Genomic DNA, 25,466 nt, shown 5'->3' with positions numbered 1-25,466 from the left:
TTATTGTAATGAAAATAATATCTCATATGAGACATATTCTGCTTTGAAGAAGAGTCACAGATCCCCTCCCTTTCACTTCATATGGGATATGATTTCCCTAAGTGGTCTGGACTCTGATTGAAAGCAGGGGCTCCCAGTTACCACGGACACAAGTATTTCTTCAAGGCCTTCAAAGGACACACGGACTGAACAGGCAAGAGTTGGGCTGAACCGACTTGTTTCTGTTCAATTCTGAAACATGTTTTCTCCACACGCTAGCTGCAGACTATGCCAGTAATCTACATGGTCTTCAAGGTATCCTTTAAAGTGTATAAATTTAAAACAACCTATTGTACATCTCCTAATAGAAATCTTCCCTCTAATACTTAAGAAGGCATCCATTGACTGTTCTTAAATAAACTATAAATATCCCATGTTTTCCTTTGCTTTTTGGCAGTCCAAAGGCTAGTTTTTTTGTTGGTTTTAGATTTTATCTTTTCTTGAACGTTTTTTGGCAGGTTAAAAAGGCTATGGCTTCATAAGGCCAGGTAATAGATCTGAGGTCTAACTTGGTATCCTGTGATAAAAATAAATGTAGCCCAGGTCTTTGGGAGGTCGTTCTGAGGCACAGACTCTAAGGTCATTGTAGATCACCCATCTGAAACAAAAACAAGATTAATTAAATTCCACATGTATAAAAATCATCAAGAGTTTATCAGGGACTTCTCAGACCCAAACTTCAAGGAGCTTAAAATCTAAATTTAGGTATCACAACAAGAACAAAAGGACAGAGAAACAGCTGAAGCAGGTTTGCCTGCAGAGTCAGCAATTGAAAAGGAAGAGTGATGTACAGAGGGATGTGTAGTTAGGGTTTAAATGAAGGAAAATCAAGGATCCCCAGTGCCAAACAATAGGAACATATCAAAACCACAGCCAAGATCTGTGTACCAGCCAAAATCCACAGTACTAGTGTTACTGGTACTAATATCAGTCCACAGTTTGTGGGTTCCTATTGATAGGGAGTGATAGAAAGTTGGGGGAAGCTCAAATAAACAAAGCCAGGTACAAAACAGACGCCCCAAAGTGAGGGGAACAGTTTTGGGATAGCAAGCATAGGAGAGCCAATGATACGTATCAGCACAGACCTTGGCATAATTAATGCAGACTCAGTACATAAGCAATCAATAACAAAATCAATCTCCCTTCAAAATATTCATAACCTTCATTTCACTGGTGGGAAATGTATACATGGTAACAACACGCGTGTTTACTCCGCAGTGCAGAACACCCTGCTCTACATAGATGCACATTACATAGAAAGCATTTGCTCATCTTTGTATTTCTCTCCAAATTCCACTCACCTTCCTTCTTTTTTGAGATGACAAACATAGTGGCCACTCATTGTGGATGTTCCCATGTGGCTGATGAACCCAAACAGCTCATATCCTGTTTAACAAATACAAATGAGAGCATAAGTCTTTCATTGCTGATGCTGCAACATGGAGCCAGGGAAACCCTTTTCTTTCTAAAACTAGAGAAACACCTGAGCACTTCTAAATCAGACTCTGCACCTCCACAGTTTACACTGCTGAGCTTTATGTACTTTACATAGCACTCAGATTCACTGTCAAACATTAACACACCCAAATCAAACCCACACAGATCTATGCACATACAGCAGGGCTGTGATCACAGACACTGCTACAAGAGAGAAAACAGCAGCGATTCATTCCCAGTTCACAGAGAGCACCACCACATAAAGTGCCAGATATGGTGTTCATTCTGCACACAGATTAGCTGTGTTTATGAATGCGATCACAAGTCCCCTATAAATCAAACAAAAATGGAAGTGCTAACCTTCATCAGCCCTTAAGAGAGAGGACAGGAAAGAAACCTCTTCCTTTAGTAAGAGGACAATTTTTGTGCTCAGATCTCTGGAGAACTCAGCATTCGTTCTTGCTCCCCACCCATTCATAACATTCACCAAGATTACCACTGAGAGTAAAAGGGTACCTTCTTTCAGGGTACTGCATAAGGACAGAGGCCTGGATTTTGGTGGAGAGGGTATTCTGGAGCCATTTTACAGTATCGTGTTGGTTATCAGGATTTCAGGCACTCAATAAATGGTCTCAGTCTATAAAGGCTAAGTACCATAAAAAATAATTATTCCAAATCTTTATTACCTAATGATAAATAATGTTTCCCATGTCTCCAAGAGACTTAAGGTTGATCTTTATAATGTCAGAAACAAAGAAATGAGCATTCCTATATAATAATAGCAACCACAGAAACAAAATCAAATTGCTTGTTAATAATTTTTGGGAGACTATTAAGGCCAAGATAGTTTAGGGACAAGTGTGGAACATACACACTACAGTTATTAGAATAGGTGACTAAAGACACTTCAAAAAACATAGTTATGTATTATCTTTATCCTAGCTTAACCACTCTGCTGTTGTATTGTAGTGCATTTAGATCTACAACAGGTTTTTCGCCTACTTCACAGCTTTGACTGCTGTACAAAAGCCCCATCTTGTGGTTTGTTGAGCAGCAGTAGTAGTAAGAGCTATGACTTGCGATCTCAGAGAAAAAACATCACCCAAAAGTACATGAACATATGCAGGATACAAATTATACCTGCCATATGTAAACTGTGGAATTTGGTTCAAGGGATTATCAAATCCCCCATCAGACCACAGGAGGACACACACTCAGGTGATCTGTAACAGCAGTGTTTTTATCTTTGGGATGTTCAACCTTAAAGGAATTCAGCACTCTAGGGTTTTTTTTGTCCTTCTTTTATCTTATATCAATAGAAGAAAAATTAAAGCTAGAGCAGGACAGACTCTTATGCCGTGGCAACAAGAAATTTGAGCTCAGGTTGTACAACAAATCCAGGGAAACAGTTTTCTGAGCTAACACAGCCCACAGAGTGTAGCAACCCCATAGAGTCAGACTCAGCTTCAGAACTGGAGTATATTTACTGGGAGTAAATTGTCTGGGTCATGTCCAAAAAACACAAGGACTACCTTCAAAACTGAAGGGAGTTCTATGAATGGTATAAGTGTGATATAACAGCATGATAATCAATGATAAGCTGAAGGAGAACTTACTTCCAGGCCCATCTTTGATCCTGGATTCCTCTGACCCTGTCGCTGCGAGGATGTTGGCATTAACATTATTCTCCATATCCATCATGTCCAAAGCAGACTCGCTTTCTTCCTCAGGCTCAGGGTGGCTGAAGATCCATTCCAGTGCGCGCTCCAAATTGTTGTTCTGTGAGTCAAACAAGCAAAAGAGCAGCCTTTAATACCTTCTCTAGCATCATGCTACCACTTATATACCGGTCTCTGAACAGAATAAGGACCATGTTCAACAGCACTTGAAACATATAAGGCATATACTCTACCTCCATGGAAAGAGTATTCAGCATCGCACTCTGAAAAAGCTTGACAGATGGAAATGAAATCCTCCCACAACTATTCCCCATGGCCCCCGGGTTTGCATCCTCAACATATATAGTCCTTAGGCAGCCAGGACATTTCTCAACAGATGGTAGAAAAATGTAAGTCCTCCTCACTTTCCCCTCCACATTTTAATATTCATGTGAAACACATAAGCCACTCTTCCCCCAACCTAACCCAACCAAGTTGGGCATCCTGCTTTTCCAGAATGGTTCCATGTGCATCATCCACTATCTGGATTTGACTTTCATATGTGTATTTCACAGGCTCCAATATGCAAATGTGCAAAGCATATCATATGAAACAAAACCTAAATGCTCCCAATAACTCATGGAACTCACTGTCGTCTTCAGTGCTTGAATTGCTACATTTCTTTGGAAGCCCATGGAAACGATAATGGCAACCATCTCTTCGGGAGGTTGGTTATCTAGTCCAACAGCTCCTAAACCAGTCACTCCAGTGGAAGCAACCCCTCCAAAAGCAGATACGGCCAATGGTTCCGCAAAATCTGGAACAAATAAACATTCATTATTTCATTCTTTTATCTCACTGAATTGAAAATTCAGCAACCAACACACAAACAAACAACAAACAAGACCTCAAAAGCAGCCCTGAAATCAATGTAGAGTTCATTTCGCTGGCCCAGTTGGAACTTTGGTGTGTGGACAGTCTTAAAAACAGCAAGATGAACATGGACATTACAAAGTATCTAGGTGGACATTCTCTCACTGAGCAGGCTGGAACAGCTCAGCACATGACAAAAGTGAAACTGCGGCAAAGTAGCAAAGATTGATGTGGAAGCAATGACAAGACCAGAATAGTAGACAACCCACCTGATACACATATAGATGTAAAATGAACTCTAAGTCCATAGCTGAAGTGATGTGTCAGTGAAGCCAAGGTCATACTCCTTCTGCATTTTTACAAGCAACACAAAAGCACACACTGAAATGCAACCTCAACCAAATCCAGAGTTCCCTGGAGATGGAGTGCTCAGGTATGCTCAGTACTGAATCACTGGTTCAAACTCTGCATGGATAAGATGCAGGAAGGGTAGACTACATAGCAGCCCTGTCCATCAGTAGATGGACAACCAAATTGGGCTTGTTCTAAGTACAACATGAATGCTCTGAGTCTGAGCTAGGGAAGGCTGATACGAAAGAAAAGCATCTGGGCCACAAGACTCTGTGTACTCACAATCGGTCACATTTGCAGCACAGACCTAACCAAAGGGTGGAAAACAGAGAGCTGGCCTACACCATCAGTGAGGACAGGAGACACTACTTCTGATGTAACTTTGGTTTGTTATCCTTTTCTAGGCAAAGGATGCCAAATAATGGTCAAGATCTGCATATCCTAGGAGCAGCTGAGGACATACCATTCACATCTCCAGGTTTCTTGGGGCAGGGAAGGGTACCATCATTTATCTGTCACACATTATAAAACTTTTACTTGCTGCCAAGATGCAGAACCAGGAGTTACCTTACAACTTCTGACCACTGACCTGGTTCTTCCATGTGTGCAATGATCCAGTTGAAAGCCACTTCAGCACCCAGGTTGCCCGTATAATATACAGCTTTCCGACATGCTTCCAAAGGAAAACCCATCTCTGCCAGTTGCATAACTGCAGACTCATCAATATCTAAAGCTGCAAGAAAGGACGCGAAATAAAAAAAGTCTAATTCCATCTATTTTATAGTATTTCTCATTGTCATTCATGGTGCCATATGTTACATTACATACTGATTGGATTTGTTTTAGTACTGTAATAAACCAACACTCATTAGAAAGCAGCCTTGTGCAAAGCATTGTAGTTTTTTTTATGAATTTACTGATAATCTTTTGTCTCAGTAATTTATCCAGATCCCTAAACCTTGATGAATTCTTAGAGGACTTTATTTATACAAATAAATATTTTATTTATACAAATAAATAGTTTATTTATACAAAACTCACCACTGGATTTCAAGAGGGTGGATATGTTAGGTACTGACCTTATCTAGAGGTGGGAGCCAAAAGCAATCACCTCTCAAAGGCAGGATCTTGCAGGTAAGAGAAACAACAGCTGCTGGATCTAGCAGTCTCCAGTTGAACTTCATCTCTGAGTGACGGGCTGACAGCTTCAGCTGAGATCAGAGTTCAGAAGGAGCCAGGATCAAGCAGCTGTGATCCCCAGAACTGCAAGACTCCACTGATCAGCAGCATCTTGCAGATGATGACCCATAGCTCCTGCTCAGGCCTGCTCTGCTTTGAACACCAGCAGAAACTCGGCCAGTCCTTCTCCCCAGGAGAGGTGGTACCCCCCCTCTGTCACACAGCACCGCATTTCAACATGGTCTCTCTTCTGGGGCTTTTAGCTTAGAGCAGTATTTCTTCCACTGACTCTGCTGACACTTGGAAAAATCAATTTGTCCCGACAGCAATGCCGATACTATGGAGCACTATTACAAGGATGCTCCCAGTGTTCTCACTCTCTCTGTCTCTCTCTCATTGATAAATTGCCATTGGAAGCAGTGCAGAAAACATCCTGTGCAGAAATACTGCTGGTAAGAATAAAAGTTGCCAACATTGCAAATATTAGAAAGACACATTACAGATATCTGCAACCCTCACCACTAAAAACGCGGCAAAAAACATACTAACAGCAACAGGAGAAGGACCAGATTACATTTTAGACTCCATTTAGACTCCAGCATAAATCATTACATATACGCTACTGACTTTTTGCCCTAAGCGAAAGGCAGCTATTGCTCATGCTCTGCAACTATTTTCAGATACAGAGTTCTGATGTATGTATGCTTATAGCCATTGACACTAACAGCAAAGCACAGAACACCACCACTGCAATACAGAGAAAAAAAAGCAACGTTAACCATAAAATAGTATCTTTGCTGTTTAATAGTTAATTTAAAATTATTGTGAAATGATCATCCAAATCTCCTTAGAGCAGGACAGATATGCATGACAACTAATAAATCATAGATACACGGGTTTTCTTTTCTCATTAAGATCCACTTGGAAAGGACTTGATGGTTAAGATAAAGTGCACTATTTCTTCTGTCTGGGAATTAGCAGAGTACCAGAGTCAAAGGGGTGTTTCATGAGGTAACTTGCCCTTTTTGTACAGCAGCTCCAGCTGCTTCACCCTACAAATCACAACTGAAATAAGTTTCTGCTAAAATCCCGATAACGTCAATTTAGAAGTATAGCAGAGTCAGAAATGAAAGTTAAAATCAAATCTTTTCTCTTCAGCTAAAGTTTAGATAAAACATGAAGGAGTTTTCAAGCCTAGAGAGGTACTACTTGGCATTCAACATACTTAGCCAACTATTAATTTAAGGATCCATCCAAAGTCCAATGGAGTTAGCAGAAACCTTTCTATTAACTTCAGTCTCATCTTACATATGTGTAAATAAATTTAACTTTTAAATCTAAAAAGAAACCTACTTGCTACAGATAAAGGTATAGGCATAGAATAATAGTGTCTTTCTTCCAATAAATGACTGTAAATTTGCAGTTAAAATATAATCAAAACCTGTATGTGAGTTAGCATCTTCCAATCTGCTAATAACTATTTTGTTATACATAAGTATATTAGATTTCATATTCAAAACAACTACAGATAGAGCAACAGGCCATATTTTGGCAACTGATGCTACTACAGATTCTTAGGAGTCCAGCACACACGCAAGCAAATGCTGACCAAGTACAAACGCCAAGTGCCATTTAGAAGCATGCAAGCAAAGCTTCATGCATCTCTATGCAGACAGAGTAGCCATTAACTGAGCAAAAGCAAGGCAATTTGTTTAAGCAGCTGAAATGTCAGTGTCAGAAAAATGATATACATACACTCCATGAAATGGTTCATCATATGATCTGAAAATTGAGAAAGGAAAAAAAAGGGGGGGGGGAGTAAAGTGACTTAAGTGAAGGCTGAGAAGATTCATATGAGAGAGAACAAAATCTGTATTTTTAAGTCATAGAAACATTTGATCTCACACAGGCAGTGCATGAACATCCTTACAGCCCTGATGTTTTGCCCTGAATAAGACTGGGGATATTTCTGCCCAGTAATTTCCCTAACTCAGCTCAGAGCAAAGCAACGCTGGTACAATAAACCGGTAGGAAATAAGAGTTGATGACTGACCTAAAACAACTTAAGCAAGAATCCATTTAAATGAGGTACTATCATCCATGCACTTAAACTAAAACTAGGTCAGTCTATTGAGCAAGAGGTTTAAAGGAAGAATGGGCCTTGGTAAGGAACTACAGATGAGGGACAAAAAAACCTTCAGAGAGCTGAATTTTTGCATAGCCTTTGGTCTGACACACAGTTTCAGGCACTGGTTTTCTTTCACAGGCATAAAGCTTGATACGGTGCCACCACTATTATAAATATCCAAGTAAATGGGGCATTCATGTCACGAGAATAATTGCACGACTTTGGTATCCTACTAAATATTGAGGCACCCAAACTTAAGTCATCTGGAGGATATTGTAAAGACCTGGCTCTAAGGTCACTGTATAAAAATGTGATTTTACTAGCTGCAAAATATTTCATTGTCCAGAGAAATCCAGGGAACGAGGAAGGAAGAAATTCTAATATTCTTTGTTCTGAACATTAGTGTAAAAGAAATAGCGTTTAAGAAAAAAACAGCATGGTATGTTAATCACTCATTCTTTCTGCTTTATAACCATTTTAGTCAGGTGTTTAACATCAGCTCCTTGAGGCAGGGCTTTTTTTAATGGGCTGTACAGCCCTATGCACATCCAGAGAAGTGAACCACGCACACACAGCTGCTAGGTCATACTGCAAACAATTTTTGAAATTTTAAATGAATAACATTTTGAATCTTAATCTATGCCCAGACAGCTGTTTTATTAAACTGTACTCCTTTGTGCATTAAATTTCACGGTACTGTAAATTAATCTGTTCAGCAGAAAAGCTATGTTGTTCCACCTTGAACCACAGTGTTTCATGTGATCCAAGCCAACTTCGAGACAGAACAGAAGACCATCTGCTCAGAACTATATTAAAATCCTACAGCAAATACCTTAATACCTGACAGATTTTACAAGTCCTTCAGACCAGGAAGGATCACATTCTGTACACAAGGGAGTGACATGAGCTGATTTAGCTACAGTACCACTTAGACTATTTTATCATCAGGTTTTAGAAAAATTTTAGCACAAAAGTGCTCTTAAGGTAATAGCAAATTAGTAACACCTCCTAAGAAATGAGTAGGTTAAAGCTCCACTCCACTTCTGACACCTATCATGAGACCCAGCGCAGGGTTCTGAGATGAAGTTATTTGCACCAGGCTTTGGGAAGTGCACAATGACTTTACTGAAAGGGAACCATGAACACGCTCTGAAAGTCAATGCTGTCTAAATGTGGCTGATTTTCATAAACCTAGAGGTCTTCAGACTCTTCTCTACCCATTTAAGTCCTAGACACCAATAAAGGTTCAATAAGGATGAGCACAAGGACTTCATCCTTAAGAAAGAATAATCATCCATGCAAATAGGAGCTATGGAGTAATTCTGTATGTAAAGATAAAAAAAATTAAACGCAGTGCAAGCTGATCTCCACTGAACAGCATCATGGTGTTGCACCACGACAAGGCGAGATAAGTAGGAAACTACAGCCAGCAAAGCAAGTGAAACAATCTAGTTCACAAAATATGATTTTTATCTTCGGACACAGCAATTTCCAACATGTACGGACTACTTGGAGAGAGGCCAAAGCAACAACAACAATCATAAATCCTGAAAACATCATCCAAACTGCAAAGCTGGAAGAACTAGGGTTGTTAAGTAGAGAAGAAAAGGCTGTGGGGAGATGTAACAGTGTTCAATTACAGAAGTGTGGAACTGCTTTTTATCTGCAGCTCTGAAGGGTAAAGATGAAAGGAATCAGTATGTGCTAGAGGGAGAGAGGATAAACGGTGAGATCAGGAGAACAGAAGTCAGTACCTTTGGGATCATCAGGAATGATAATGGGAGGAGCAACATCTGGAAGTTCCTCCTCTCCAGGCTGGAGACCCATGGCCCTTAGGTGGTTGATGTCCAGTATGTCTGGCATCTCTATAGAAACATCTACAAAAGTAGAGAAACAGGCTAATGTTATGAATCCAGCAAAATGACCACATAGCACAAACCCACCCCTTCAGAGAGAGGACTCTGACTCACAAGCTATAAACACAGTCAGGATTCTCCTTCTGAAAACAGTTATTTGAGAAGTTTCGAATGCTAAAGCACAATTTAACTAGAAGGCCAGACTACATAAACCTGTCTTTTAACTCCACACACCTGAAGGTTTAGTTTAATCTAAAATAATCTCAACTTAAAATAAAGATAAAGAAGAAAATGATGACTCAGACCAGGTCCTCATTATAGATGTATGTATATAGACATGTATAGGTGTTATAGGATATCTTGGACAGAATAGGAAAAAGGTAAGCATAAAAGGCACATACCAAGCTTTTTGGGTACCCAGTCAAGGCCAAAGGTGAACTTCTTTATCTGTACCACTAAGTACTCAGGAAATGAAGCAAAACGAGAAGTTCTGGGAAGCACCAGAAATAAAATTCAGTGAAGCAAAGCAACAAAAATCTCAACAAATATATATTTCAATACCTCATGCACACTGAGATGAGTAACTTTATGCCTGAGTAAGATGAATGGTGATGGATTTTATAAACATAAGTGAGAACCTAAATTTCACAAAAGAGTATGTTTTCAAGTACAGTGAAGTACACTACCAGTAGTTGCTTTCTATACATTCATGTTCTGAATGTCAGCCCAAGCCCTCGCGGAAGTTCTGCTTATAGAAAGAGCATAGAAAACAACTGTAAATAGTAAATTAAACTTGTTTACAGAAGTTGTTCCAAAGTTGAATGTTGGGAAGTAAATTTTGAATGACATATTGGCATGGGCATGGGCTTAAAAAGGAGCTTGTACAGAATGTAACAACAATGAAATCTGCATTTTTTTTTAAATTGTCTTTCTAATAACAGTAACATTGTCCATGAGTTATTAGTCCATCTATAAAGCACTTACTCAAAGAGAACAAAGGTGTCATTTTTTCATATGAAAGTGCTATATAAAATATCTACATGATATTGTTACTGAACTACTTTGATATTTACCCAAATAGGGGATGACTTCTGAGTATAAAGGGACCTCTGATTTTTGCCTACTTTGTGAAGAGGTGAGAATTAATCTTGAACATAATGTAACGTTATGTGTACCCCATTATCCATGCTGACATTTTTCCAGATTTAGACTCCTGCACCCTTCCTTCTACCTACCATTTGCATACACCACCCTTTTTTCTAATTAACTTTACACTGAATAAAATAAGGTAAATGCATCACTAATATAATCCCTTCCTTCCATAATATTTTCTAAAGATTTTCTAGAACTTTCCAGCTAAATTCTAGCTAGTTTCTAGCTAAACTTTCTAAAACTTTCTAGCTAAATTCTAGTTAACTCCACCTTGCAATTTTAGTAAATGTATGATCTGCAGCAGAAAATTTTGAATGTTAAACAAGACAGACAGTTCTTCTTTATCTTTGAATGCATTTAAAGACCATGGGGATGAGGAAGAGCTAAACTACAAACTAATCCTGGATCTATTTAAATATTAGAATATTCTTGCAGCATACACATTTACAGTTAATACACAAAACCTTTAGAATTCTGCTGCATTCTCTCTGCCAATTTCTCTGCATTCTCTCTGTCCCTATTTTCAATACAATGTCATCAGTGAAACTGTACGCTAAGAGAGCAGTGAGTCACTGATATGTAAAGTGAGCTAAAAATACCTAAGTACCTAGCCACAGCAAACCAATTGCAGAGCCCAGTTTTCAACCACACCTTGCTGTGGAACTATAAAAGCAGAACCCAATAAGGGACTAACTCTTAGTCCCACCAAGAAATATTGCCCCTGAAAATTGCACTGAGCTCTACCTGCTGTCCTATCTCTTCTTAATGCTTTCTAAACATTTCTAAGTCCAAGATGCTCTTGGTTATGTCTTTTATCTACCTGAATATAAACACATCAGGTATGTTCCTTCTTTTATATGTCCATCTTGTACCATGGCACCATACAAGTTACAGCAATCAAGTTTAACAGATGCAACCAAGCACTGTAGCATGCAGAGGTGGATAGGCTGAAATCCACACATAATATATAATGTAAAACATAATAAAAACATAAACAAAGTTTTCAGTATAGTGTGTCGCAAATGCAAAAATCTCCATCCATCTAAAGAAGCTGCTTACACAAGAACTACAACTTCTGTTCACTTCACCCTGTTCTGTCTCCATTCAATGCCCTTCAGCATTTTTAGTCAAAGGATGACATCAAGAGACCAAGCACAGAGATCCAGACTATGTATTTTACAGCACAATACAGAGCTCTAGCACTAGCTAATACATGGTATCCGATTTTAAAATGCGGGCAGACAATTAAGTCACAAGATACCAGACCATATCACCCCTCGGAGTTTGACAGTTGAGAACAATTTAGTTCCTGCTCAGCTGGTCATTACGACTCTCGTCAAGGTTGACCTGCACATAATGCTTATAAGCCCCAGCACTAACAGAATCCCGTAGCCTGCTGTGCCTTTGGCTATTCCTCACTGCATTGTGTCCAGGTGGCAAGATAAGCACAGAGCACTACTATACAGGTTTTTAACAGGCAGCCAGACACTTACTTAACTCCTGCAGATTTTGCTTGAAGAGCACTGCTCCAGAAGTCGTCTACATTGTTTGGTTCAGAAAAGGCCTGCAGACACGCGCTAAATGGGACCTTGGCACGGACAAGCTCTGGTGGGGCTCTCCTAGCAGCTTCTGCTTCTCGCCTCTTCAGTTCATAGGCTATTAATTCATCTGAGAAACATACATGACACTAAAAGCTAAATGAACACTGTCATGGCTATGATGCACCTCTCTGCAGTGTTAGTTTTACAGGTTTTAGAAGTACAAAGTCCTACCTACCAATAAAAACTTCTACATGGCTCTAGCTGGGCATCAAAGCTTTTTGTCTATATTGGGGTCAGGGAGCCACACTTGAAACCGCTCTTTAAGGTTTCTGTTCACGGTGAAAACACACAACTGGAAATACTTGGGGACGGGTTATTAAAACCTTGCCATGATAACCACAATCCTGTATTAATAGTAATACCACCAACCCACTTTATCAGCTCAATCTGCCCTGGAAAATTATTGCTGTCCATCTCTGCTATCTGGCATTCTAGACAGGACAGGGTTTTGTATGATCTAGATAGTGTCCCGATACTGGCAAGATGAGCAGCATCATATGGTAAATTCATAAACTGATATAACTCCTGAGCTATGACCTGGAAATAACACACTCTTTTATAAGCAAGAAAACCATCATGGAAACTGATGAAAAAAGAACGAGAAATTCTCCAAAACTTAAACTTTCAAATCAAAATGGTCTCTTTTAAATGTATCAGCCAGTTCAAAGAGTTATGGGTGAGGTGAAAAGCAGTAGGGGAATTGTCTGCCTTGTGCCATTTCAGAGGTTCTGATCAAATTATCAGAATAGTTCCTCTTGTCTTTAAAAATTTATTAAACAATAGAGGTTATGAAGGAAACGAGGCAGCCAGGATAATTTCCAGATCCTATCCCCCTTCTAGTGCTCATCTGATATCCCCTTCACTTCCACATCAAGCATACATTTATTATCTTGGCCGGTAAGACTCTTCACAACTTCACCACCAACTGCATAAACAACCAACATCTGTCAGTTCCTCCCTCCCTCCCTCTTCCAAGTCTCCTAACCTTCCTCAGCCACCTTCTCCTTTAAAAACAATTATGTGCTCTCAGGCAGCTCACATGCATGAAAAAACATTCCTGTACATAAAATAGATGTTTGCCACTTCATCCTCCTTCCCACCTCTCCTAAAGCTCACAATACTCAGTTTGTGCACCTTGGCTTTATAGATGACAAACTAGCTATACCTCCTCTTCTCTATTTATCACAAAACCAGAAAGCTTATAATCTATCTCTAACACACACAAAGCAGGTTTTTTACAATATTCATTGGCTAGTATGTTCAGTTCCTTCTTCTATTCCTTAAGGGAAAAAAAAAAATATATATATATATATTTTAATACTGGTTCACTGTCCAGAACAAAGGGGATCTAATCCTAACCGGGACCTTTGGGTGCATGTGTGCACGCACATGTGCACATGCACACACACACACAAAGCAAAATAAATAACGTTTGCTAATAAATGTATTGCTCAAACCACAAGCGGTGTGGCACATCCCCAGGTCAAATCTGGGTTAAGTTTTGTAATCACAAGTCTCTGACATCTTATCACACAAATTGCTACAATTCTTGGTGATACATTCTGGAGTGGTGACTCTTCCAATGATCCCACAGTTTTCAGAAGAAATCTGTCCAAAAATTTGCCAACAGTATCCAGGTAGAATCCTGTTTTCCAACAAATATAAGCAGGGACTCTAAAGCCATAAACTGATATGTGCTAAAAATTACACTTAAAAGCCCAACAAAATAACCTTCCTCCCAGATTAGTTCACTGGCTTGATTTACCACATGGCCCTGAACCATTGTATCTGTATAAAGAAACCTCATAAGAGTAAGGGTAAGAACTTCATACACTTTGCCACCAACAAGCACATTCAGGAGGCCACAACCTCATTCTCTCATAGTTGAGAGTCACCAGAAACTCAGTCAACGGACCTGTTCTTTTCCTTTACCTTTATTTGTGGCTGCCTCCATGGCAACTGGTAATTGCATGATATAGTCCACCCTCTCAGTGTAGCGGACCTTTCTGGACTGGCAGCATTGTGTGCGTTCTTCCACCAGGAACCGGAAAACATCACTGGGGTTTTCTGAACCAACAGGATTCCTCTGAAGGGAACAGTAGAGTCAGTCACTCGAGTGGTGATCATTCATACGAACAGAGAATCCAAAGCATGCTGGTTGTTTATGGTGAGCACAGAGACACCATCCTTGCACCCACACCTGACAGCTCAGCTTGCACTTTTTTTCATGCAGGATTCCTGCACCCACAGATAATCCCACTGAAATCCCCAGCGTCCATGTATGCAGCAGTATCTTTCTACGCATAGTAACTTGCAGGGTGTAGACCTAACAAATCTGATCAACTGAGCGAACAAGGTGAACAGAAGATGGTAGGAAGATGGCAGGTTATAACAAAGAGAGAGAGCTCAGTTAAATACCATGGAGCATCCTTTTAGCAAATACAATTGCTCCTAGCACTCTGAACCTGCACTGAAACAGAACAAGCAACGTGTAGTTAATTACCAAATGGAAATGTCATACAAATAATACAGCTCCTCTTTATTGTTCATGTTAGTGTCTGCTTATCAGGCAAAAAGCTGAAAAATGTTTCCCAACAACCCTATAATCAGTACATGGGTTTTTGGAATGCGGAACATTATGCATGCAAATGTGAATAACTTCATCCAGAATGTATCACATGAATAAACAACCTTGAGTCTTGGGCAAATGGGAAAAGGAAGGAGGAAGGATGGACAAGAAAAAAAATGCTTTAAATCAGAATCAGATATCTCTGTAAACTTTCTTTTCAGGAAGACAGAATTAAAATTCACAGAACTGGGTCTTTTGCATACAGCATTGAGCTGAAACTCAGTGGAACTAACGTTTTATACAGAAATATTCAGCTAACGAATAGGCGCTGCTTTCGGCAGGGGAGTCCTTCCTCCTGTAATGACTCAATGACATATAGCTGGCATTTGCAAAGGAGCTGGACATGGTGACTACTTTGCTCCTGATGACGATATAAATTTGGAATAATAATACCTGATCCATTTAATATTCCAAGACAGAATTTGTTGGTAAACACATGGACAGCACGTAATCATAAACTGAACAGCAATTTAAGAGGACAATCACATATTTTTAAGTCTTATAGCTTGTTCAGTGATGCTTGACTTTTCTATACCTCTTGCAGTTTTATCAGCAGCATTGGCCCTGTGTGTGGTCATGCAAGGGTCTGAAGTAATGAGAAGAGAGAATAAAAAAAAATGGTTTCTAAACCAAAATACATTTAAATTGGTGCAATTTTCTATATATGCAAAGCTATTAAAAAAAAAGTCATTCACATAATATCTCAGTCCACATTACCTAATACCATATTACCTAATATAAGCAGACAAGAAGAAGCAATTATCCAGATTGTCTCACCTCTACTAGATTTATAAGATGAAGGAAAAATTCCTGTGCGTCTTGTTGTCTATTAGAGGAAAATTCTGGGTGACCTTTACTTATAAAAGCCTTAAACATTCGGGGAGATATTCCATTGTGTTGAGGCTAAAAATAAATGAAAGAAAGAGAAACCTTTTTAAGAAGTATTTTTATTCATTCCTGGACCAAATAACCGAAAGTCACTCCACTAGATCTATCTGTGGCCCATTTCTGGCACTAGAGAAATGGTAGCTTCAGTTTCATCTGGATTTCCATTTTAATAAAAATGAAAAGGGTTCTGAAACATGATTTGGGCGCTTTATGTTTTTTGAATTATTTCCTGCAGCTTTCACTCTATCTGATTTTTCTATGGCATTTGCGAGTTAAAAGAGGTCACTGAAGATTTGCTAAGGGACAGTAGTTTTCCGAAAGGCCACATGACTATACTGTTTGCTAACATTTGACATTCCTTTCAGACCTCTGTTCATCTTTTAAAGTATGTGGGCATTGAAGCACTTTGATCTATCAGCTAGCAGCTTTACTCAGGACAAAAACCTTTCCAGCAATCTCTAAAGAATCAAGCAGAGAGCAACTAATGTGCACAGCATGCATTTGCACATGGGTAGTTAAGAACAGACATGAATTTGCTGTTTGCAGGTGTTGCTCATGTTTAAGGACCAGAACATACTGCCTTTAGCCATTCAGTAGGAAGGATTTACTCCAGTAGGAAACTATGCCAAATCAGAAAATATCTAGCTTGCAAGAGAGTCCTTGCTTTGACTTTCTCATTCTTTACCCATGCCACATTAAGGAGCTTTATTTTTTCTTTTTCTCTTAAATTGCATCCTCAAGAATGCACTGGATAATATCACTTTTAAATACCACTTTTGAAATGGTCAGAACCCTTAATTTGGATTTGCCCTCATCCTCCATAAGAATAATTTCCAAAACAGTCCAAGCAGAAGTGTAGCCTTTATGTTAGGTCAGAGGGTTGGCGGTTAAATACTAAGCCAACCTCAGTCCTCACTGCAGTTGCACTATCATCCCAGTATAAAAATAGAAAAAGCAGCATGAAATGGAAGGCACATAAAGCACACACTGAAAGATCTAAATTTTATTCTTGGTTTCACCAGGGTAAGGTAGTTCTCAATCAATGGAAATCAGAAGCAGATTTTCAGTCTCAATGCTTTTTCAACTTCTGGCAATACACCAGCAACCTCATTAGGCTAAGATGTTCTTTAAAGGCCCTGTAGAGACACAGAGTTGCAGTACTGCTTGCATAAAGAGATGTTCTAGGGATTTCTGAATGTTGGGTTATGTATCACTTCAGTGTCCTCAATTGCCTTTCATCACAGCTAGGACTGGGGAGAGAAATACTAAGAACAACTCAAATTACTATATACCTGGCCTCTTTCTATGTCAGAAGCAAGGACACTGCAAGGTGGCACATTTGCCCTGACGTCTAATGCAATGTGTTTGGAGTTAAGTCATGTTTACATCTCTACACCTTTTATTCAGCCATTTGAGCAGGAAGAACAGAAATGTGCCGCGTGTAAGAATCACACCCTTCATAACCTTTTCCACCTGAAGGGCATGAAAATAAGAGAAGAAGTGGTAAAGCTCTAAACAGAAAATCAAGTCCTAGATAAAGACTCTTGAAGCTTTGAGCCTGCTTTATGTTAAAGTGGGTCCAGGAAAACTGCTGCCATTCCCAAACTGAACTCCTGTGCTGAAAAGAAGATTTTAGCTCCCCACAGAACCAAGAATATTTATAGAATACCTAGCATAAATTCCCCATCAACAGTTGCAAAACAGTTTAGCTAAATATAGACTGTGCTGGACCACTGCAGATCTCACATGAATGCTTTTACAGGCAACAACTCCCCAAAACTTTGGATGAAATCCAAAGAACCAGAGAGCGAGAGAACTTCTTTGCACATAGGAGGGGAAAAAAAAAGTAAAAGAATAAAAATAAAATGAATAATTGATTTTACAGACACAAAGCAGAAGCACTTGAAAATGGTGAAGGCCTAAAATTCCATGCAATTTTATTTATTATAAATGTCAGTACAACTATCTGGATGGTAAAATACAATCTGTATGTATATCAGCACTATTGTGGAGAAAAGTTCCTAATTTTGCAAGTCCAGAGTGAAGAAGGCAGGAAATATCTATACTTGAACTTTTCTAAATAAATCTTCAATACAGTAAGAATGAAAGCAGTGAAAGCTGTTTCAAACCCTAATACATGTTACTAATTGCTTGATAAGGAAGTTATCTGATGCATGTAACTACAACTTAATTGAACTGAAATTATGAACAATACAAGTATTCTCAGATGCCAGTAGATGGCTACTACTAACTGCCTGGCAGAGATTTATACTACCTGTCATTAAAAAGTTCTCAGTACTTCATTACATATTGCTAGTAGTCACTGCTGGGGTAAACATTAAGGTGTAGTTTTATTCTAAGGGTTTATTTTCCTGAGCTTCCAGTGTATTATTCTTCACTGATATCCTGTATGTGTTTACAAAGCAGGCCAGACTATACATAATTTAATGTGAGGAGTCTGTTGAAAGCTATCCCACCATTCCTTAGTGGCAGTGATTCACTGATGGTTTTAAACTTTATTTAAAGGAAACACGAGCAGGATTCCTCAGTTTCTCCAGAACAATGAATAGCTATGGTGCAAAGCAATTGCTCAAGAGACATGGGGCTTTCATCTGTGTACCAGATGATCTTTGTCCAAAATCTCCCTGGTATTCTAATTTTAGAAGGAGAAATCCCTGTATCAATAACTGATGAAGGTAGAGTAAAATATCAATTTCCATGGAAACTATCACCATGTTTCTGTGATAGAAGTGTGCACAACTTTTACTGTCTCTAAAAATATAACTTGGTATCAAAGATACTTTTTCCATGAAAAAAAGCTCTTTTCTACATACAGTATTTTCAATATTGGTTATTAGTTGACCTCTCCTTTCCAAATATTCCATCTTTGGAATCTTTGGTTTGACTTCACGTGCTGCCTGGGGTCACAGTACCAGACGTCGGCAAGGACACAGGTACAATCTAGCACCTATTTTTCCAGCATCCCTCTAAACAAAATGTTTTGAGGTAGATAGTAAAACAACTCTAAAATCAACAAATTCACCTGGGTGGATAACACTGTCCCAGTAACTAATGTTTTGCTTAAATGCATCACTAGAGGGAAAACAAAGGCAAATTCATAAGTAGCAGAGTTTAAACAGAGGGGTGAAACCTGAATTAACGTTATTCTCGCTCTGCAAAGGCAGGGGAAATGTACAACAACTCGCAAGAGAGGAAACTTTTCCACCACACCACTAAGCTGCTGACATCTTTTCTTCACAAAAGTGAGCAAGAAGAGGTAAAAAGATAAACCAGGCAATGAAGCAGGCCCCATGAACTTTGTGGACACAAATAGATCGGTTGTGTCTTGGTCAAAAACTATCCTTACTGTTAAAATCAAAAGACTGGAGGGCAAAGAGAACATGAATACGCTTCCTGATGATTACAAGTATTCATTGCTGAAGGAGGAAAAAACCATAGATAAATGAAGATACAGGTCTATGGATGCTACAATGCCAAACACACATTTTGAAGCATAAGAAAACCAGGCAACTTTCATGCTGCAGAACAGCACAAAAGCAATACTAAGATTAAAAACCAACAATACTGGTGTTTCTGAAGCTATATATCAACCAGATACTGAGCCAAATATCTGTTCTGCTGCAAAATTACTGCCAATTACAGCAAAAACAGAAGGACAGCCTCCTATTGGTAGCACTCATTATGACAGAGAAACAAAATCCTTTATTATACAAACATGGGAAAAAAATTTCTTTCCTCACCCAGTTCCTCTCTCCTTTGTGTATGGCACCTTAGCTACACGATACTTCCCTCAGTCTATCTTTGTTCTGAAACTGCCTGTTCTCAGAAAGCTGATTCCAAGTTTTTTCTGTTGTGAATTATTACAAATCAGGAAATATATACTTTTCCCCCCCCCAGGATGTCCAGCAATTAGAGTTTCAATTTGTATCCAAAACCACACCTGCTACCGTGTTTTCAGGTTAGATCCCACAGGTACAGATAGGCTTCTGCAAGATTTTTGTACCATGAAATAATACTCGAACTGATCCCCAGTGGATTTGGCTCTGAATGGCACCTCCTTCACAGGCATGAAAAACTCCGGCACCACTAAATTCTATGCTATCTGGAAAGCTTCTCCTGAAATCAGGTGGAATTTTGTCAGACACTTCACTGGAGACAGCTTCTTTAGGTCTTTATATTTCTTTTGGGAACTCAGGATTTAGAAGTTTGCTTCTGAATACTCAGGACTCTCTAAACAACGTGCTTTTGTCCCTCAGAGAAGACCAACATAAGTTATGAGTTCTGTGAACTTTTGCACTTATCGCTGGAGCAGCAGAATACTTTAATAGCAGAACCAATGGTTGCCTTAATGCTTTGCACAAATAGCCCCTGACTAATATATTCCTGACTAGAATCCTGCACATTCCACCTTGCTAAGCATCCCATGCTGGATCCACCCGTGCTCTCCGATGCCCAGCACCTGTTCCCTTTTCTCGGGATATCACTTTTACCTAGTTACCAGGCTGCACAAGCTCATTCAAATACCTTGTGTTCTTCTTTCATCACCTGCTCAATAAGCTCAGATTTCACGGGTGGCTTAGAGTACTGGCCTGAAAGGAGGCCATGTCCCAATTTAGCCCTGTAGGGAAGAGAAGGGAAAGAGAGGGGGAAAAAATAAAAATAAAAATCAAACACATAGGAGATAAAACAGAAAATAAGAGAAGATATTCTTCCAGGGAAAAAAGAAATTTACTGTGTTTGACCTCCTGAGAAAACATCTTTATCTGCAATTAAGGAGGCAGGGCTTCACACTGCACCCTATGCCAGATCTCACTTGCTGAGATGCTCTTTTGTCCTGCCATTACATTATTTAGATTCTATTTAACTTGACAGATTAAATCATTGAAAAGCGTCACTTACATCTGAGTGTTGAAATCTTGTGTTGGATCAAGTGGGGAGTAGTCAAATATTCTTGGAAGGTTTCCCACATACCTGGACAGCAAGAACAAAGCAGAAACATTCAAATATCACAGTGAGATTTACTCAGGGATACCCTAACAGATATTGCAGTGATATTTCAGCAAGCTCCCACTGTGCTGGCAAGTCAAACTTTGCATCACGGCAATGACTTAATCTAGCCCTAGTGAGTGTTTCTATCATGGAAAAATCATAGTAAAGAAGCCAGGAAGTGGACATTTAAGTTTTGTTTATTCGCTTCTAGCCAGAGAGAAAGCAAATGAACTGTTATTCATCTGAGATTTAAATTCTACTCCATGATCTGATCTATTCTCTCAGTTCTCCATCTCTAAGCATTTCTCTGCCTCAAAGGGGATAACTAGATAACAAACTTACTTTTAGCAGCTTCCATTCCAATGAATGTTATTTACCATAATTAAGCCTCTAAACATCTTCATGAAATAATTACAGGATGGTGAAAAGCAGAGATACTAAGAGGTTTTGCTCAAAACCACAGAACTGGGTTGAGAACCAAGGTACTTCCCAGTCCTAACTAACTTTGCCAACTAAATTCCAAATTTACATCAGGACCAAAATACAAAGAAAAGTTTCTATTGAGCAACTTCCTGAGAGAAATGAAGGCTAACGCCTGACAACAAACACTGAAGTATCTATTGTCTTAGTCAGTTTTCCAAAAAGCAAAGTTTTTAGTAGCCCTTTTTATCTGAGCTTTGCTTCATTTCAGCACAACAGGCTAGCTAGGCAGGGCCATGTTGAAAGAAGGCATCTAAGTTCTACTGGATCCATCTTTCATTAAGGATCTCCACTGCTGTATTGATAGTAAATGCTCCAGGCAACTCTAAGGATCATGCTACAGTAAACAACCTCCCTTAGTAAAGTCCATCCTGATGCTTTTTTCTAAAATGGAGGTATAAAAGCTGGCACTTAATGAGTCTACAGGCTGTGCTCCATATGGCTAACAAAGTAAACAAAACCAGGTTTTCTACCTCTTCTTTTCCAGAAGGCAATTGCTACATGAAAACCTGGGAGGCCTTCCAAGATCTAAAAGCATTACTTCCAGAACACACACTACTTCATTGTGGAATAAAAGAACACTCTGAATGTTATTGCAAACCATAGACTGTCCTTCAAAAAAAGGCTTCTCTCCTTGGAGTGATCAGTGTTCAGCTTTGATTGATAAGAATATTTTATTTTCTTCTGTTGTGCCTGTGATGAATGACAGGCAGACACAAGCAAAAATGCTTTTATTCTTTTTCTTTTTTAATTATTCAGCAGAAGAATATGCTTACGCTACCCTTCTTATGAAATGAGATTTTTTTAATACAAATTTTAATCAAAAATGCCTCTAGCTGATATACTTTCCCTCTTCTTAGCCATGCCTGTATGCAAAAAGTGCATTGTTTTACATTAGCATGAATCAATATTAACATGGTTGTACCAATATAATATGTTTGCATGAATGACACTGTATGAATAGAATTTGTATTCTTGCAGCTATATGAAGGCATGGGCCAGTCGGGGAAAAAAAAAACAAAAAACAAAAAAAACCCCAACCACAACACTAGCTGATGTGATACTGATCTATAAATAAAAAACAGGGACAGGGCAATTCAGTTTGCAAGGTGGCATATGATTCCCCACCACTGAAACCAAAGCAAGTTTTGATTTCCAAAGCAGATGGGGTTTTGAGCTCCAACCTTTTCCATAACAGAACAATACAATCACTACTTCTAAGTGGTCACTGAACTAACAGAAAGAGATCTGTTTGCAGGAGAGGTAAGAATTAAAATACCATTTTGCTCAGAAAAACAGAGATTGGGGAATGCAGAAGTTGGTAACAAAAGCTGTCTTGGAACTACTTACGCTCGCTGGAACTCTGGGATGCTGAAAATGGCTTGCATGACAGCATTGAGGTAGCAGCTATTTCCAAGGTTCTTCATGCCAGTGTATCCTGGGCCATACATGGGCTTGAGTTTCATGCCAGCTTCCTGAATTACTTCCCATTCAGAGACTCTTGGTTTGATGTCATTATCTCTTAGCCCATTCTCTGTCTGAAAGCAACAAGAATGTTCTCTTAAAAAAAAAAGAAAAACACACCTTCAGCCACAATTATTATGATGCTACTATCATTATCACCAACTTTGTGATCTATATTCTAGAAAAGAGCAGCCAAATCAATGGGGAAAGGGAAGTAAATGCCCCACGTAGGGGAAGAGAGCAGGACCAGAACACTGGCAGCTTGCTCTTCCAGCACTGCCCTGTCTGTACAATTAGCTCTTTACTGCAGAGCACTGGGTCTTTGAGTGTTTCTAGTTGGGACCTCAGCCCCAGTGGGGAGTCCCTCTTCTCTCAGGGTTGTGAACTCAAACCTCAGCATTAAAAACACTTCATTTTTTCAGGTTTTGTATTCCATTCACAATGGCCAGGAATAGCTGTTCCTCCAGCAAATGGTCCAAGCAAATAAAAAAAATGAAAGCTGGAGATCCAAGAACTCTTCCCTTCATTCACATGGGAAAGCCCAAATTTGCGATGTTGAAGTTTCTCCCATTCAAAGCTCAGCCTTCAGCTTGTATGGACACAGCTTGTTGGTACAGGTCACTATCCTGTCACTTACTGCTAGCACTACTACACGCCTTCAAGCTGAAGGAGCCCTATTTGCAACAAATAGGACCCTGTTTGCCCAAGCCCCTTTCTGGTACACCATACCATAGTCCACACTGCCTTCTAGACTGAGGGACAGTATGTATATTTGGGGTTTGTAATATATTTATTAACAAGACCTACATTTAAATTTATGATTTGATATAAATAACCTTGCAATCATGTTTTTACTTATCCATTACTTAGCTTATTTTTGCCTAAGACCTTTTCTGTTTACACATGCAATAGACTTTCTTCCATGAACTGTATCACTCACTAATTAAATATTTCAGATATTCTTCTCTAATTGAATGAGTTCTCTCATCTTTGAAGAAAATGGTACATAACACACTACAAGCGAAGCATGTAAACTACAGACTACAAACTCTTTTGGAAGGCAATTTTCAGATTTGGGTTTTAGGATTCACTCTGTATCAGGGCACAGAGAATAAGACATGGACAGACTGGTAGAACTCTTTATAAAACTAAATACCATCATAACAGTCTCTTGTAATCACACAAATATAAGCTACAGGTATGACCTTTCTGCTGTCCCCACCCCACCCCCATCTAGAAGAGTGAACAACAATCTAAATAAAAGATGGATTTCATACCACTTGCATCTGCAGCATATCAATTCCAAAATGTGCCAAATGTTTTGCTATATGCGGATCTAAAACCGGCTCCTCTTCATCAAAGGAATAGACATCTACAAAAGCAAAGAAAAGTAGATGACAACTTGCACCAAATGTTATCCCTTATCTTTGATAACCAACATTGCATTCTCAGTACAAGAGCACCTTTACAAAATGCCTTACTCACATTTGCCAGGTTCGGTTAGGATCTGCAGAAAAATGCACGCATACAGACCCGTACAGCTTAGTAAGTACCTTAAATTTCCACACCTCAACTACTCTCCTTAAAAGGAATTACATTCCCTTGACGAGCGAGCGACACCCCCATAGATTAAAACCTAAGTCTAAGAATATTTACAATTATTACAGTATTTTTCCCCCCAAAATAAGTAGGGCAAACAAGGAACGGCGCACACAACGTTCTCAGATACGTGGCTACATTTTGATTATGGCAACAAGAAATTCTGAGTTGTTATGGAGCTATCAGATACACGCTGACACATTAAAACTGTTGGTATATGAAGCCAACTGACTACTGCCAACGGTATTTTAATTTCTATTACAGCTCAAGGAATCCTCTTATGCCCTTTTTCTGTGGAGATGCAGGAAGAATTGAGAAATGCCTGCAAATTCAAGTGATTGATAGGTTCTTTATTAGCAATAACTTGGACTTGGAAGATTGATCTCACTGATAGAGCGAAAGGCTGGTTTGGTGACTGGGGTGTCTTACTTTATTGCATGGGAGATTGGGGTTTCAGTTCTACCTCTATCAGAGGTCCTTATGGCCTTAGGTAAACTCGCAAAGAAGATTTGGCAGGGCTAAGTTCAAACTGAGGAAAGAAGTAATATATCCAGTGATGATGTTTTCCTTAGGAAACCAAGTTTAATAAATCCAACAGAAGGACAAAAAGAAGAGAAGAACTCATTTCAGTGTTAACCAAGCAAGTCCCATCATGAAGCTGAGTCCAGAGCAGTTTTCACCTACTCGAGCATATAATAATAAAGCTGCAGGCATCATGCATGTACACGAGTGATAAGATATGCACAAGTGAGACCTGAACAGGCCTTTCATCTTCTCTCTTCTCTGCCTTCTTCCTCTGCAGTGTATGACCAGACTTCCCTGCTCTCGTTTCCCCTCATACCAAAACCCAGAATCCCCTGCCCCTCTGCCAGTCTATCTGCACTTCTCTCAGCCAAGTTTTCTTCATGCCCGGTGGAGTATCACATTGTAACCCTGCCACATATGACTAGTCCTAGCTTGACAGAGAAACCTGAGCCAGAAGAAAGGATTAATAAGCTGGGGAGAAGAGAGCAAGAACCCAGACAAAGGCTGTTCACAGCATAAATACCACTTTTGAAGAGTCCTCATCTTGCCCTCTCCTGGCAGCTACAGACCTTGGCTATGACTCAGCCCATCACCTGT

General features: G+C 39.3%; 1 protein-coding gene across 1 annotated transcript in view; it reads right to left on the bottom strand.

The window, feature by feature from the left end:
• Positions 1 to 414: 414 nt before the first annotated feature.
• The window catches only part of USP13 (ubiquitin specific peptidase 13), a 54,495-nt gene continuing 29,443 nt past the window's right edge, over positions 415 to 25,466 (bottom strand). The window contains exons 7-21 of the mRNA XM_067301642.1: positions 24,023 to 24,117; positions 22,632 to 22,819; positions 20,712 to 20,783; positions 20,337 to 20,430; positions 15,681 to 15,806; positions 14,207 to 14,360; positions 12,167 to 12,341; positions 9,923 to 10,011; positions 9,420 to 9,542; positions 7,293 to 7,319; positions 4,948 to 5,091; positions 3,785 to 3,951; positions 3,093 to 3,255; positions 1,341 to 1,425; positions 415 to 637 (exon numbers count right to left, since the gene is read on the bottom strand). Coding sequence (XP_067157743.1) covers positions 544 to 637; positions 1,341 to 1,425; positions 3,093 to 3,255; positions 3,785 to 3,951; positions 4,948 to 5,091; positions 7,293 to 7,319; positions 9,420 to 9,542; positions 9,923 to 10,011; positions 12,167 to 12,341; positions 14,207 to 14,360; positions 15,681 to 15,806; positions 20,337 to 20,430; positions 20,712 to 20,783; positions 22,632 to 22,819; positions 24,023 to 24,117 — 1,796 coding nt within the window. The 3' untranslated portion in view covers positions 415 to 543. The remainder of the gene's footprint in view (positions 638 to 1,340; positions 1,426 to 3,092; positions 3,256 to 3,784; positions 3,952 to 4,947; positions 5,092 to 7,292; positions 7,320 to 9,419; positions 9,543 to 9,922; positions 10,012 to 12,166; positions 12,342 to 14,206; positions 14,361 to 15,680; positions 15,807 to 20,336; positions 20,431 to 20,711; positions 20,784 to 22,631; positions 22,820 to 24,022; positions 24,118 to 25,466) is intronic.

The sequence above is a fragment of the Apteryx mantelli genome, chromosome 9 (genome assembly GCF_036417845.1).
Source record: "Apteryx mantelli isolate bAptMan1 chromosome 9, bAptMan1.hap1, whole genome shotgun sequence".
Classification (NCBI taxonomy): Eukaryota; Metazoa; Chordata; class Aves; order Apterygiformes; family Apterygidae; genus Apteryx; species Apteryx mantelli.
This window is presented reverse-complemented; position numbering and strand designations above follow the sequence as displayed.